The 16,817-nt window shown below is 42.6% G+C and overlaps 1 protein-coding gene across 1 annotated transcript in view; it reads left to right on the plus strand.

Annotated features, from left to right (window-relative positions):
• CRYL1 (crystallin lambda 1) overlaps positions 1-16,817 on the plus strand; it is a 263,185-nt gene that overhangs the window by 241,716 nt on the left and 4,652 nt on the right. Inside the window, exons 5-6 of the mRNA XM_044284099.1 lie at positions 6,130-6,324; positions 13,425-13,530. Of these exons, the coding sequence (XP_044140034.1) occupies positions 6,130-6,324; positions 13,425-13,530 (301 nt within the window). The remainder of the gene's footprint in view (positions 1-6,129; positions 6,325-13,424; positions 13,531-16,817) is intronic.

A 16,817-nucleotide genomic window follows, 5' to 3' on the forward strand; every position in this document is an offset into this window, starting at 1 on the left:
TTTTAAAGGCCGAGTGCCCAAACTGCAACCCAAAAGCCACTTATTTATTGCAAAGTGCCAACAAAGCAATTTAACCTGAATACTGCAGTCCAATATAGTATATCCTCTATGTACTTTATTATTTAGCTATAATAGCCTGCCTACATTCAGTGCGCTGCCTGTGCTGTTCATAGTGCGCCTGCGCTGATGATGAATGGCAGAAAAAGTCTAAGGCATATTGTACACCATAGACTTTTTCCAGATTGCGGGTGCCCACAGAGAGGGCTCTGGGTGCCGCCTCTGGCACCCGTGCCATAGGTTCGCCATCACTGGTCTTCTATAGGAAGATTGCCAACACCCTTAAACTGAGAAGCAGCAATGTGGCCAAGACCATACAGCGGTTTAACAAGACAGGTTCCACTCAGAACAGCCCTCGCCATGGTCGACCAAAGATGTTGAGTGCAAGTACTCAGCTTCATATCCAGAGGTTGTCTTTTTAAAATAGACATATGAGTGCTGCCAGCATTGCTGCAGAGGTTAAAGGGGTGGGGGTTCAGACTGTCAGTGCTCAGACCATAAACCGCACACTGCATCCAATTGGTCTGCATGGCTGTCGTTCCAGAAGGAAGCCTCTTCTAAAGATAATGCACAAGAAGGACCGCAAACAGTTTGCTGAAGACAAGCAGACTAAGGACATGGATTACTTGAACGCAGCCCTGTGGTCTGATGAGACCAAGATAAACTTATTTGGTTCAGATGCTGTCAAGCATGTGTGGCGGCAACCAGGTGAGGAGTACAAAGACAAGTGTCTCCTGCCTACAGTCAAGCATGGTGTTGGCAGTGTCATGGTTTGGGGCTGCATGAGTGCTGCCGGCTGTGTGGAGCTACAGGTCATTAAGGGAACCATGAATGCCAACATGTACTCTGACATACTGAAGCAGAGCATGATCCCCTCCCTTTGGAAACTGGGCAGCAGGGCAGTATTCCAATATGATAATGACCCCAAACACCTCCAAGATGACCACTGCCTTGCTAAAGGAACTGAGGGTTAAAAGGTAATGGACTGGCCAAGGCATATTTCCAGACCTAAACCCTGTTGAGCACGAATATTCGCATAGCAAATATTAATCGCGAATATCGCAACTTCGATAATTCGCGAATATTGCGAATATAGTGCTATATATTCGTTATATCCTCCATCTGAACACATAAGTCCTTCCTGCTTAAAATGCTTGTGGGCCAATGACTCATTGGCCCACAAGCAAGAAGCAGGGAGGAATCAAGAGTTTAGATGGTAAAAAATGACGAATATTCTAAAAAACGAATATATAGCACTATATCACATATATTCGTTTTATAGAATACTCTTTTTTTTTTCCCCAATTAGTACAGTTATTGCCCTTCGGCATACTCCTCCCTGACAAGCGTCCCCGTCACCATGGGAACGCCTGGTGGTTAGAATATACCATTGGATCTGAGTTTTCACGATCTAACTCAGATCCGATGGTATATTCTAACCATGGTGACGGGGACGCTTGTTGGGGGAGGAGTATGCCGAAGGGAAATAACTGTATATATAGAATATACCGCCAGGGCGCTGTGATCCGCGCAATTAACCCCTCAGGTGCGGGTTAATTGCGCGGATCACAGCGCCCTGTGCCCCCTCCCCCCAGTATTAAAATAATTGGACGCCATTGCGCCCCCCCTCCCCAGTATTAAAATAATTGGTGGCCAGTGCGCCCTAACCCCCCTCCCCCCAGTATTAAAATCATTGGTGGCAGTGGCCACAGGGTCCCCCTTCCTCCCCCCCCCCCGTCATTGGTGGCAGCAGGCAGTTTCACTCAGCAGCATTTACTTACCTGCGGAACTCTCCTCCTTCTGCGAACTCACAGGTCTATGTGCCGCATATGCCTTCAGCAATGTGCCGCATAGACCTGTGAGTTCTCAGGAGGACGAGAGCCCCGCAGGTAAGTAAATGCTGCTGAGTGATTAACTAACCATGGCAGCCAGGACTTCAGTAGCGTCCTGGCTGCCATGGTAACTGATCGAAGCCCGGCCATTACGCTGGGACTCGATCGGAACTGCCTGCTGCCACCAATGACGGGGGGGAAGGGGGACCCTGTGGCCACTGCCACCAATGATTTTAATACTGGGGGGAGGGGGGGTTAGGGCGCACTGGCCACCAATTATTTTAATACTGGGGGGGGAGAGCACACAGGGCGCTGTGATCCGTGCAATTAACCCGCACCTGAGGGGTTAATTGCGCGGATCACAGTGCCCTGGCGGTATATTCTAACTTCAAGCGTCCCCATCACCATGAGAACGCCTGGTGGTTATAATATACCATCGGATCTGAGTTAGATCGTGAAAACTCAGATCCGATGGTGTATTCTAACCACCAGGCGTTCCCATGGTGACGGGGACGGAGTATGCAGTCGGAGTATGCAGAAGGGAAATAACTGTACTAATTGGGGGGGGGGGAATTTATATTCAAAAAAACTAATATATGTGATATAGTGCTATATATTAGTTATTTTTTTATAATCGACATATTGTAAGACGAATATTTAGCAACATAGTGAATATTCGTAAATTACACATATAGACTGAAATTTCACTAATGTAGTGCTATAATCTTTTTTTTTTTTGTCTAATTTTTTTGTCTCTTTCTGATTCAGAAAGAGACAAAAAAAAAAGATTATAGCACTACATTAGTGAAATTGCAGTCTATGTGTATTTTACGAATATTCACTATGTTGCTATAACTTCGTTCTAAAACAAGAATATATGGCGAATATTCGTAAAATACACAAAATCGCAATACGCGATTAATTAAATTGCATATTATTCGTGATAAATAGCATAATGACAAATATTCGATTTCGACGAATGTAAGACCAATATTCAATCGAATATTCGTGAAATCGAATATGGCACCTCGCGCTCATCACTATTGAGCATCCGTGGGGCATCCTCAAAAGGAAAGTGGAGAGGCACAAGGTCTCTAACATCCACCAGCTTTATGATGTCGTCATGGAGGAGTGGAAGAGGATTCCAGTGGCAATTCCATGCCCAAGAGCGTTAAGGCAGTGCCAGAAAATAATGGTGACCACATGAAATACTGACACTTTAGGCACAAATTGTCACTTAGGGGTGTACTCACTTTTGTTGCCAGCGGTTCAGACATTAATGGCTGTGTGTTGAGTTATTTTGAGGGCACACCAAATTTACACTGTTACACAGCTGTACACTGACTACTGTACATTGTGTCAAAGTGTCATATCTTCAGTGTTGTCCCATGAAAAGATATAAGAAAATATTTACAAAAATGTGAGGGATGTACCCACTTTTGTGAGATACTGTAGGTTGTCACAGGTATGTGGAGCCATGCTGACTTCAGTGCATCCCTCAGCTGCTGAAGAGTGTATGGAGGAAGGATCCATAGAGCAAACAAAATGATCAAGGTAGTCCCACAGATTCTCAGTTGGATTCATGTCTGGAGAATTAGGGGGCCAGGGTATAGTACTTGGAATTCTTGGTCATGCTTTTCCAGTCAGTGTTGAACATTGTTTTCCCTGGGGCAGCTGGGATCTTCCAGCAAGACAATCAGCATGTTTTGAAGTACATGATCTGCAAGGATGGGTTCATGTCCAAATCGGTTGAGAGTGCCTTCCCCATGGATGAGTGGCCCAGAGAATGCCATAAAAAAATTCCCCAGACCATAATGCTGCCAACACCAGCTTGTGTTCTTTCAGCAGTAGTTGCAGGGTGTTTGTTCTGATGTTTCTCACCTGACACACAAATGTCCATCCATTTGATGAAGCATAAAATGATACTCATCGGAGAAGGCAACCCTCTCAGTCAGCGGAGGTCCAATTCCGATACTAACATGAAAATTAAAGCCTTTTCTGCTGATGCAACTTTGTTAGCAGAGGTTAAGTGACCATCTGTCTGCTTCGGAGCCCCATACGCAGTAGGGTTCACTGAACTGTTGTGTTAGGCACACGTCTGTTAGCCCCTGATTCATTTTGGCAGTGAGCTGGTCCACTGCCGGCCCCTTGTGTCTCTTGCTCCAGTTACTGTATAGTTCCAGGTGGCTGCACAGAACTAATCCTGGGGATAGCATGTGTCAAACCCCCAATGGTCTGATATTGATGTCCTGTCCTGAGGACAGGCCATCAATATCTGAGTGCGGAGAACCCCCTTTAACTCATTGTTTTGAATCTGTTTTACATAAGTAAGGGTACTTTCACACTGGCGGTAAAGCTTTCTGGTATTGAGTTCCGTCATAGGGGCTCAATACCGGAAAAAAACGCATCAGTTTTATCCTAATGCATTCTGAATGGAAAGCAATCCATTCTAAAATTCTAGAACACTTGTCGGAATGCCGGATTTGGTATTAATTTCCATTGAAATGTATTAATGCCGGATTCGGTAACAAGTGTTCAAAATTGCTGCATTGATGGATCTGGTTTTCCGGTCTGCGCAGACCTTTAAAAATGTGTAAAAAATAAATACCGGATCCGTTTTTTGGGATGACACCGGAGAGACGGATACGGTATTTCAATGCATTTGTCAGACGAATCCGCATGCGGATCCGGAAACAGATGATCTCAGTTTGCATGCGGATTTCTGCCAGATTCTTCTAACGCTACTGTGAAAGTACCCTAATCTCTTATAAGCAGGGGGATAAAGTATTCCAGCATTTAGTATTCATTGGGATTTTGTGTTTTACAAGCTGTACAAGGCAATAAAAATGCTGTTTTGCGTCCTGAACTTGGTAGGCTGCATCTTTTCTGCTTTATTACAAGTCATGACATAACTCTAGAGATGTAGGTTAATTACAACCTAGAACATTTAGGCTGTTTATGAAAATAGCGATTCCTTTGAGTTCTGCAACCATTCACATCTACGATAATTCATTGCTACGTTTAGAAAGTAACCTACAAATACTAGATTTCACCTTAGGTCCAAAATTATTTTAAATTCTCACTGCCTTTCTAATGTTTAGAAAAAAAGACCGGCACTCACTGAATCTTCTTGCAAACTAAAGCTTTAATCGTCACATATAAAGTACAGATTCTGTGACGCGCGTTTCGGCTCACAATCCGAGCCTTTCTCAAACAGATATGGCATGCACAAAGTAAAACACTCACAATTTAAATGGACCCCCAAGGCGGAAATGACACCAGGTCACCATGGTAATAAAATTAACAAAAGAAGCAGAAACACGTGAAAGAACAGCCAACTCCACTTTGTATATTTATTGTCATAACTCGTCTATTTTTCAGAAAACGTGATGAACCCCCAACCGCATCATCTGACCTTGGTTTAAATTTTTGGAGAGTTCCATATATGAATATAACAATGCTGTCTGGATCGATGTTGCTGTAGTTGGGCTGTTCTTTCACGTGTTTCTGCTTCTTTTGTTAATTATATTACCATGGTGACCTGATGTAATTTCCGCCTTGGCGGTCCATTTAAATCGTGAGTGTTTTACTTTGTGCATGCCATATCTGTTTGAGAAAGGCTCGGATTGTGAGCCGAAACGCGCGTCACAGAATCTGTACTTTATATGAGACGATTAAAGCTTTAGTTTGCAAGAAGATTCAGTGAGTGCCGGTCTTTTCTTCTAATATATACGAGATTGTTATCTCGGACGCGTGCACCACGCAGTGAGTGCCGGTCTTTTCTTCTAATATATACGAGATTGTTATCTCGGACGCGTGCACTACGCCTCCTAATCGGAGTGCCGGCTGAACATACCTGATTGCCTTTCTAAAGTGACAAGAGAAGTGTACAGGGTAAGGCTAGTTTGATACTAGTGCTAAAATGATCCGGCTAGATACCACCTTTCCCCGCCGGAGCCCATTGACTATAAAGGTACCCGGTAGGGATCCAGCCTGTTTTCAGCATTAGTGGCAGGATTCAGCCAGACAAAAACTGCTGCTTGCCTGAACAGCCTGCCGGATCATTTAAGGGCTAGTGTGAAACTAGCCTTAAGTGGGAATGGGATATGGCTAGGAATATCTGACAGAAGACAGAAAATAGCCTCTTTCCATCTGGTGGTCTAGTCGGACCATGTGCAAACATGGGTAAGGTCCAGTGGTTCTGTAAATAAAAATTGGTCTCCTTTCTTCTTCTTAACAGGTGAATCCACCATATTATGTTCCCTTGGTTGAATTGGTTCCCCACCCACAGACAGAACCAGTCACAGTGGAGAGAACGTATGCCCTCATGAAGAAAATTGGTCAGTCACCTGTAAAACTAATGAAGGAGACAGATGGGTTTGTGCTGAATCGACTTCAGTATGCAGTGATTAGTGAGGCATGGAGACTTGTCCAGGTACAGTATGTGCACGGTAGACACAATATATAGTGTGATAGTATGTGTTCTGCCATTCAGTGGAGACTTTAAAAGGTTTACCAAGAACCAATACCTTGAATCAATTAATTATCCAATTGATAATAGGCAACTTTGTAATATACAGTACTGGCATTTCCAAAATGTTCACATTTTCCCTTGTTATGTGATTTTGCCAGCAATCACATCCATAAGCATCTGCATCCATAAGCATCTGCAGGTCAGTGTTCTGGTCCGTCCTCTCGGACGCCACTCACTGTGGTCCAACCTTCCCTTTTCTTGTACTGCGCATGCACCAATAGGTTTCCCTGCATGTGCCGTACCCACCAGCCATTGCACATGTGCCTGATGTTCTTTGTGATATGCATTGGTTTTCATATCTCTTCAACATGCGGCAGCCAATAGTACTAAACGTAGTGGCCGGCACACGTGTAGGGGAGCGATACAGAGCTGGCTGGGTTGCTAGCAATGCAGCCTGGTAAATGTAATAAAATGAGACTGGATGTCCCGGCACAGATGCAGAACAGAGAAGAACTTGCTCACAAAAAAAGTTCAGAGGCTTCTACTATGAGCAGAAACATGGAAAACGGTAATGAGTGATACATTATATCAGTAATCAGTTAGTTGTAGAGTAGATCAACTTTTCATCTATTTTTTTATAGGAGGTCATTTTCCCCAGCGGCCAACCTGATTTTTATTTATTTTTTCTGGAAAACTTATCCAAAAATCATGGATAGACAACAACATTTTAACCAAGTGATTTCTGTCTATAGATCAGAATACTGATATGAACACATTGGCAACAATTACTATAAACTGTAAAATTATGATAATTAATAATATATAATAACTATAATCTGTACAAGCTTCTCCACAAATAAAAAATGTAATGGACACTGGAAGAAAGTGCCCTGCTTTATTGGACAGTGTTGGAATTTTGGACATTTGGAGACCCAGCTCATTGGTCCTGCATTTGAATCCTGCCACTTACAACATTTCCCTGTGCAAACATAGACCGGGATTAATGTCAGTGATGAAGTTGCTGGGGGTGGGGGAAACGTAAAAAAATTTGCTGTGGGGCTCAGTCATCTCTAGTTACGCCACTGTCTATAGCCCTTATCGTTTAACTTGTGACAATTCATGAACACACATTTAGGCCTCATGCACACGACCGTTGTGTGCATCCGTGGCCGTTGTGCCGTTTTCCGTTTATTTCCACGGACCCATTGACTTTCAATAGGTCCGTGGAAAAATCGGAAAATGCACCGTTTGGCAGCCGCATCCGTGATCCGTGTTTCCTGGCCGTGAAAAAAATATGACCTGTCCTATTTTTTTCACGGCCAACGGTTCACGGACCCATTCAAGTCAATGGGTCCGTGAAAAATCACGGATGCACACAAGATTGTCATCCGTGTCCGTGATCCGTGTCCGTTTTTTCCTATCATTTCAATGGCAAACTTGACTTAGATTTTTTTTTCATTTTTCATGTCCGTGGATCCTCCAAAAAACAAGGAAGACCCACGGACGAAAAAACGGTCACGGATCACGGACCTACGGACCCCGTTTTTGCGGACCTTAAAAAAAAACGGTCGTGTGCATGAGGCCTTAAAGGAGTTTTCCAACTTTTTTATACTTCTGACCTATCATCTGGATTCGTCACTAGTATCTAATTGGTTGGGGTCCAGTCCAACACCCGCCACACCCGCCGATCAGCTGTTTTAGAAGACTGCGCCGCTGCCATTTCGCAGCTGACTTTAGGCCAGTGACGTCAAGTTCAGTGGTCACCTGGCCTAGTTGTGTCTTAGTAGACTGCTGGGATTTTTCTTTAACTATGTCACAATTAGTTTTCCCACCGCAGCCCCGGGAGTGATTGAGTGCTGAGCTTCTTCTGCTGACGTTACTCTCAAATGTTGGCTATTGTGTGTTATATGCATAGTTTGTCCATTCATATGTGAGAACAAACTGGCTGAACATGTTTTCATGATCTTTCAGTGCTAAATATATTGGGCTGATTGGTGCCTGGCATTAACAGTTGAAGGGGTTGTGTCATCTGAAACACTGATGGCATATCGCTAGGATATGCCACCAATGTCAGATAAATGCAGGTCCCGCGACCCACATCTATTTCTAGAATAGGCCCTCCAAAGCAAAGAAGAATACAGTGCATGTGCACAGTGTGCTCTCCATTCACTTCTATGGCAGTTCCAAAAAGCGGGCACGCAGACACCTCTCCATTCACCTTATGGGAGTTCTGGGAATAGCTGAGCCATAGACGTGAATGAAGGGTGGCTGCACTTGCTCAGTGTGCTTTCTATTCACTTTTGGGGCCCAGTTCTAGAGACAGATAGGAGTCCCAGAGGCAGGATCTGCAATTCTGCACCTATCCTAAAGATATGCCACCAGTGTGTAAGATTGGACAACCCCTTTAAGAAAACAGGCATTTAAACTGAACAATTATCGTCTAAATATTTGTTTTAAAATCATTGTGTGATGGTTAAATCGTATTCAGACGAGGTCTCGTTTGACATTCATTATACTACTCATTATATTAACCATATCTTTTAAATAACCAACGATTCCCATTTACTTTGGACAATATAATAATGACTTACAAATAGTTTTTACGTTCACGTCTAAGATTTTCCAACTGTTGAACGAGTGTTACAGTCGTTGAGTCACTTGATGCACTTACACTAGACTATTAACATGCTAAATATATCGCCAGCGTTGGAATTTGAGTAATTATTGACTTATGTAATGGACCTTTTAGTCCAAGACCTAGACCTAGGTTAATTTTCAAGACATCTGTTCAATTTTAGGACAAAAATGAAACTTTAAGTGACATTGTTTCCTTTACACCAGTTTGATAAATGACCCCCAATATCTGTAGAACTTGAGTCAATATGGCCCAGTATGCTTTGTCAGTGGTGTAACTAGAACTGACTGGGCCCCACAGCAAATTTTTAAACGCCCCTCCTTGGTCCCCTTAATGTAGAGCCCTGACAAAAAAAAATACTCCCCTCTCTTCATACAGCACTGTGTCTAGGTATGCACTACACATTGACCTGACGTTGTACAGCATCAGGTCATAGTGCACACTACACCCCGTCCTGAAGCTGTGCGCTGCCAGGACTTAGTGCAGCTCAGACGCCCGGAGGAGAAGACCAGGGAGCGGTAAGCAATAGCAGTGCTAGGACTAGGAGCATCATACTCGCTGAGCCCTGAAAATAAATCAATTTGTCCTCCAACTGGGCCGCTTTCTGAGTTTGGGCCCCGTAGCAGCATCAATGCAATGCTCTTCTACACAAAAACTGTTATCCCAATTGTACATCTACAATTATTCCAACAGATAACATCTACCCCTCACTGCGCCAGTAAACTGACAATGGATTACCTATCTATATAGTTTTATCTCTCAGTGCTGACTGCTACAGAAGGACAGCATTTTGTATTTTATTTTCAATGGCACAGTACTGCCAAAAAGAAACAACCAAGATTTTTTTTTTTAATTTGTTTTCTATGAATATTGGGGGACATTTATCAAAGCCACTATTGTGGTGTAAGAAAGTCCCAAATTATGGCACTAACCATATTTTCGTCATAATTTGCGACTTTACCTGCTTTTTAATGGTATCTAAAGGGGTGTACAGTGACGTCACATGGCCTCATGGAGCGCCGGCCTCTTCTAACAGCTGATCGGCGGAGGAGCTGGTGTCGGACCCCCACCGATCTGATATTGATAATCTATCCATTGTATAGGTCATCAGTATTAATTATTAAATCACCCCTTTAAATTGGGTGCATCTCATTCTGGTCCACAGGGGTTGAAGACTGATAGATTTCCACTATTGAGTAAAAAAAAAAACTTTGAGCAAAAATACAGGTTTACTGCAAGCATTGTGCAGTTCTGGGGTTTCCTCCATTGTTCTGTCTTCCAGACTTGCTCTTCTAGGTTGTGTACGGGTGTGTGATGTCATTCCTTCTTACCACAGCATTACACAACAAGATCATGGTATTAATACACTCACAGTAATGTACTGCAGTAACCCATGATAGGAGGTCATATCACTGGACTGAAGAAAGTGCCCACGACTGTATTACAAATCCATATGGTACAGATCTCCCTGATCCTATACTATAACTGTGAAGCTGTATACCAGAGGCGGACTAGGAACATAAAGGGGTATTCCCATCACAGACAATGGGGGTATTTCACTAGGATATGCCCCCATTTTCTGATAGGTGCGGGTTCCACCTCTGAGACCCACACCTACGCCAAGAGTGGAGCGGGGAAGGTGGTAGGGATATGCCCCCATTGTCTGTGCTGGGAATACCCCTTTAAAGTGGCCCTAGAAAAAAAACTAACAGTGGCCCCACATTATAGGCACGTCCAAATTGACAAAAGTCAGGGCCAACATAAGTAGACAGGGCCAGCCATATGGTAGTGCAGCACAAAATACTGCCCCAGCAGAACCAAATACACATTGCAGCTCAAAATACTGCCACCCCCACTGCACCAGTAAACTCTATCCCCGTCCTGAGGAAGGCAAAATGGTTGAATGCAGGAGGGCTCTTTCTTCTGCTGGCCAGGTGCATAAGTACCAGATGCTTGAAGTGTTATTTAATGCTGAGCACATCAAATTGCTTTGTACCCGACTGGCGGTCTTGAGAAGGACTTGGACAGCCCCCTGGGCATCGGCCCACAGGGAAATTTCCCTGTACTGTGATCAGGATGTATTTCATTTAGAGGAGAATACAATAGTCTATATTCCAGTTAGGGTCCATTCACACGTCCACAACTGTCTGTGTCTGCGGACAAGAATAGGACATGTTCTATTTTTTTGCGGGGCCGAGGAACGGAAGTGCGGATGCGGACAGCACACTGTGTGCTGTCCGCATCTTTTGAATGGGTCAATTGCGGAACGGATGCGGACCCATTTTGCGGATGTGTGAATGGACCCTTATATGGACTGTAGGGATGTCATCTTCCAATAGAACATTTGTATATCGGACTGTAACAAAGAAGGAAGCATGCAAGATTTCATCATGATCTTTCCGTAGCTTGTACACGCAGACCACAGTTAGGCAACGCCCAATGATTCAAGGAACTGAAACAGGAAATAGGAAATCACACCCACCATTGTTCTGCATACTCATTGTTGAGAGTGTTATTGTCCTTTTACATGGGTCGACAGTCTGGCCAATTACTGGGAATCAGTGTTTACAGAAATACTCGTTCCTGATAATTGGCCCATGTAAAGGTGCCAGCGATCACCCGATGAATGAGCAAACACGTGTTCATTGGGTGATTGCGTCTTTCTGGACAGCAAATCGAGCAGAGATCTGCTGCCCAGAAACAATTAACCGGTATGGGGACAAGCATCGCTGCAGTGATCGCTTGTTCCCATGCAGAGCAGATCACTGCTGCAGGTATCCATAAGACAGGTTATCAGTTAAAATATATCAGAAAACCCCTTTAACCCTTTGAGCCCCAGAGGTTTTTTTTGTTTTCTGCGGTTTCGTTTTTCACTCCCTGCCGTTCTGGGGTCAAAACTTTTTTTTTTTTTTTTTCATTTACATAGCCGAATGGGGGCTTGTATTTTGTGGGAGAAGTTGCACTTTGTAATGCTACCATTTAATATTGCATACAATGTAGTGAGGAGCTGGAAAAAAAAATCCAAATGGGATGAAATTAGAAAAAAAATGCAATTCCGCAACTTTTTTTTTTTTTACAGCATTCACTATGTGGTAAAACTGACCTGTTACTTTCATGTATAGTTTGCCTTGCGTTTTAATACTGAAAAAAATAAATAAATAAAATAATTTTTTTTTTCTTTTTTCTTTTCGTCGCCATATTCTGACCCCTATAACATTTTTTTTTGTAGTTATGTGTATGGAGCTGTGTGAGGGCTCATTTTTGTGGGGCTATCTGTACTTTTTATTGATACCATTTTGGTGTGTGTATTTAAATTTTTGCGGGAGATGAAGCGATGAAAACAAACGGTAAATCTGCCAGTTTGACTCTTTTTCTGTTTTGCTGTTTGCCTTATGGGATAAATATTTTAAGATCTTAATAGTATAGGCGTTTTCGCACATGGCAATGCTCAGGATTTGTATTTTTTTATTGTTTATGTATTTTTATTTTCATTTTGGGAAAGGAAGTGATGTGAACTTTATTTTTATTTTTTCTTTAAAACCTTTATTTTATTTACCTTTTTTTTAACACTTTTTTTTTATAGTTCCCATGGGGAACTATAACCAGCAATCATCAGATTGCTTCTCTCATACACTCCAATGCATTAGGATTATACTGAGTTCTTATGGAGCCCTGCCACAGGCATGCGCTCTGTAGGAACCAGTGTGCGGCAGCCTCTTGTCACTCAGGAGGACAGAGGCTGCCACACAGTGCATCCAGCACCTCCGATCCTTGCCGGGGGGGAGCCAGAACACACCAAGAAGCGAACGCTTCTGGATTTTTGCGCCTCCAGATACTGTGTTCATGTTTGACCACGGCATCGAAGGGGTTAAAAGTCTACGATCGGCATTATCGCCAGTTGAGTGCATAATTCCTGCATTATGCAAAACAACATAACTGCTTGTCCCCATTGCCGGAGATGGGGGTTTCTAGACACTCCTGTTAATTACCATCGTCACTGTGGTGGGGGAAGCAGTATTTTATGCTGCACTGTGGTATTTAGTTCTTCTGGGGTGGTATTTTGTGCTGCACTATGAGATTGCTGGCACCACCTACTTCTGTTGTCTCTGCCTACTTCTGTTGCCCTACCTTATGTGAATTTGATCTCTCCTACAACATTGGGTCAATTTTTGTCTTTTTTCCAGAGTCTCTTTAAGTTCCCAGTCCTCCCCTGCATCATTACCTGGATGGAGTTTGTATGGTCTCCCATGACCACATGAGTTTCATATAGGATTTTAAGCAAGCAGAGGGACTTATATGAGTGAATATAATATGTCTTTGGTGCTGCTTAGAAATCAATGTTGTAATAAAATAAAAAAAAATTATGAAGCTGTCACAGTGAGAATAGATTTTTTTAACTTTCTATTGCTGCGGTCTTTTGAAACAGGATGGAGTGATTTCACCGAGGGACGTGGACATCGTCATGTCTGAAGGTCTGGGAATGAGATATGCTTTTCTTGGTCCTTTGGAAACCGCGCATCTCAATGCAGAAGGTATTATCATGACGAGAAGGAAAAATTCAATACATAACACTCTATAACATTGCACTGTCATTGCATTAATAGCTTTTTTTTTTTTTTCACTTGAGCATATGTCTTATTATACGGGCTTTTATCACTGCATTATAAGTCATAATGACCACAAATGAACATTTACTGGCTTACCTCCACCCATGGTAAAAAAAATGCTGAATATTATAAACCTAATTTACATTGTATGATTGTAGGTATATTTCTCAACTCTTTCTTATGTATAGTTGCCTGACTTTTACATAAAATATATGAGTAAGTCCATCCTGACGAAAGAGCAGGTGTAGCAGAGACGCCACGTACCTGAGCAATATCACTTCTTGTACAGCAGCGTGCAAAAACCCTTTTAAAGGGAATGTGTCATGTATGATTTATTTCAGGAAGTTAAATAGTGACACATTTTTTTTCCCTAATCATTTCATTTATCATATTATTTCCTGATTGCAGATTTTTTTATTCTATTACCTAAACATGAATATGGAAGTAGCCATCTTGGCTGAACTGTTGTTAACTGCATTTAGAGATGGGCTTTACAGTAGGGCCATAGACACAATGGACAAGAGTGGACCCTCATTGGCTTTGATGGCAGTTTTCTAGGCATGCTCTGTGACCTGTGCAGAGGTCAGGAGGGAGTAGATAGCCTACGATATTGCAGTGGCCAGGTTTGGGGTGGCCCTAATGCTGTGCTGGGTCCCCCACACACTGTTGAGGTATCACTACGTGTTGCTGCTCTCTGGAAGGGATGGTACGGCATGGTGAACCCAATTGGGAATTAAGTCCAGAGAGTCAGGGTCTGCAGTTAACCAGTGTGCTTCTTTACTGGAGGAATACAGGCAAGGTATAGGGCTGGCTTCTCCAGTCTCCTCCCTGACAGAAGAAGCGTTTGATGCTGAGGAAAGGCCTTAGCTAGCTGTCCCTCTGTCTCTCAGTAGGCTGGTACCCTGGCCCAAGGTTAGTGATCCAGGGTCTGTGGCTGATTGTCCCTGTCTCAGCGTTGACTTCTGGTCAGTCAAGTAGTCTGGCAGAGTCTCTTCTTCTATGCACTGATCCTTAACTGCTGAACACTAGGGGCTCTGACTTCTCTCCTTATATACAGTTTCTAGCAGAACTAGAACCTTATAGTAGGAGGGGTGGAGAAACTCAACACAAACAAATACAATGTTACAATTCTGGTCTCTCATAGACTTGCATTAGAGCTTCGGTGATACTCAATAGCAATGAAACAACAATTTTGCCAGACAAAAACAGGTTTTCAGACATAATAACATAACAGCACGTGGCATTCAAAAGATCAGTCTGTCTGGTTTTGGTGGTAAGCAAGTCTGTCTTTTTCCCTCCAAAACATGCTCTTCTTTAAACCATATAGTAACTGTGGAAAATTGCTAGCTTCTCATTATTATCTAGAAAGTCCCCAAAGTCTCTCAGGGTTTATTAATCATAGTGCAAATGAACAGGATAGATAACACAACAAACATATAAAATGCAGTTACACAGTATTAAATGGTATAAGTTAACCCTATAAAGTGAAATAAAGTAAAGAGTTGAGGACTTTGCATATGGGAAATGAGGCAAATGTCCACAAATCTCCAAACTTCAAAGTATCCATGCTCCAAAGCACTACAATATCACATATTGTGAATGTGTATCTATCTATCTATCATATGATTTATGTTGTTCTAATACTGTAATGTGAGATTACTGAAAAGTGATCTGTGCAGACTTAGGCTTCGTTCACACCAGCGTTCAGCCTTTCCGTTCTCCTGCTCCGTTATAGGAGCAGGAGAACGGAAAGGACGGATTGGGAACATAACTGAGCCGAGCGGAGCCTACGGACCCCATAGACTATAATGGGGTCCATTAGGTTTACGCTCAGAAGATGATTTTGGAGCGGAGACAAAAGTCCTGCATGCAGGACATCTCTGGGACGTGCTCTTATCTCTATAATGAGCGCACCACGCATGGACGGCCACTCTCTATTCACTGCTATTGGACATCCAAAAATAGCTGAGCCATAGAAGTGTATGAGGAGCATGCATTGCATATGCAGTCCGCTCTCTTTCGATATGCCACCAATGTCTGAGATGACACAACCCATTTAATGGGGAAAATTGTCCTTTTGACTGGGATAACCTTTAATCCCACATTCCTGACAGTTTGCATCTCTATAAGCATGCGGTTGATATGTCTGTCATCTCCACCAAATGTGATGTGAATCTATATATCTAGTTTAGCTCACTGAATTAGGGAAGCCCAAGAATATCACATGTGAGATTTCAGTGGTATATGTACCAGTTAGGACAGTAGTTTATATTTGAATCAAATATGGAGATGTCAGTAGCTTAATATTATGATGTCAAGGGTCAGGTTTCTGTGTCCTATCTTTGTTCTAAAGGTGAAGAATGTCCTGTACATCCTTTGGGACCTTTGGCTAAAAGGTAAATTGGACTGGATCCTAAAGACAAAATAAACCTGACAATGAGTGCACCAGACTCTGGTCAGACAGAAACCTGAGTGCTGAATAGACTATAATGTTGTAGCTCAGGGAAAGAAGAATTTGTTCTTTATTTTAGCGAGAGTAGCAACAAAATAGGATCTAATAGTAGAACATGATAGTAGTGTGAACTGATTCCTTTGCTGATCTGTGATCTGTGTACAAGTCCCAGAGCTTTTCATTCATGTAACTAAGAAGCACTGATGATGGGAACAGTGAGTTACACTTACTACTAATTATACTGCAAGATTTATTTCTTAAAGGTCATATCCACCTTTGCAACTAGTAAAAAAAAGCAACTCTACAAAATAGTCTTGATTGAAAATATTTGACCATTTTGAGTATGCAGCTACTATCTAGATCCATGTGTCTCCATGGTAACAGACTACAAACTCCAAGCAGTCAGATCCTGCAGTCATGCTTCCTTCCTTTTGTCGCCTTTAAGAATTTTTTTAAGTTATTTTTTAATTTTCCATATTAATATCTATATTTAAACAAAAAACATAAATCCACAGTTTTCACGCTGGCTACTAAGCATAATAACAGGTGCCACTTCTTAGTCTGTACAGATCACTTTACTGCAGTTATCTGCTTATCATCGCAGTCTCATTATATCACCTCTGTGTATAGATAAGACAGGATCCACCATTCACAATATGTAATATCACAGCTTATCAGCTCCCTCCTGACCTCTGCACAGGTCACAGAGCATGCCTAGAAAACTCTCCCATGGAAGTCAATGAGGTCCCCTCCTGACCAT

The sequence above is a fragment of the Bufo gargarizans genome, chromosome 3 (genome assembly GCF_014858855.1).
Source record: "Bufo gargarizans isolate SCDJY-AF-19 chromosome 3, ASM1485885v1, whole genome shotgun sequence".
NCBI lineage: Eukaryota > Metazoa > Chordata > Amphibia > Anura > Bufonidae > Bufo > Bufo gargarizans.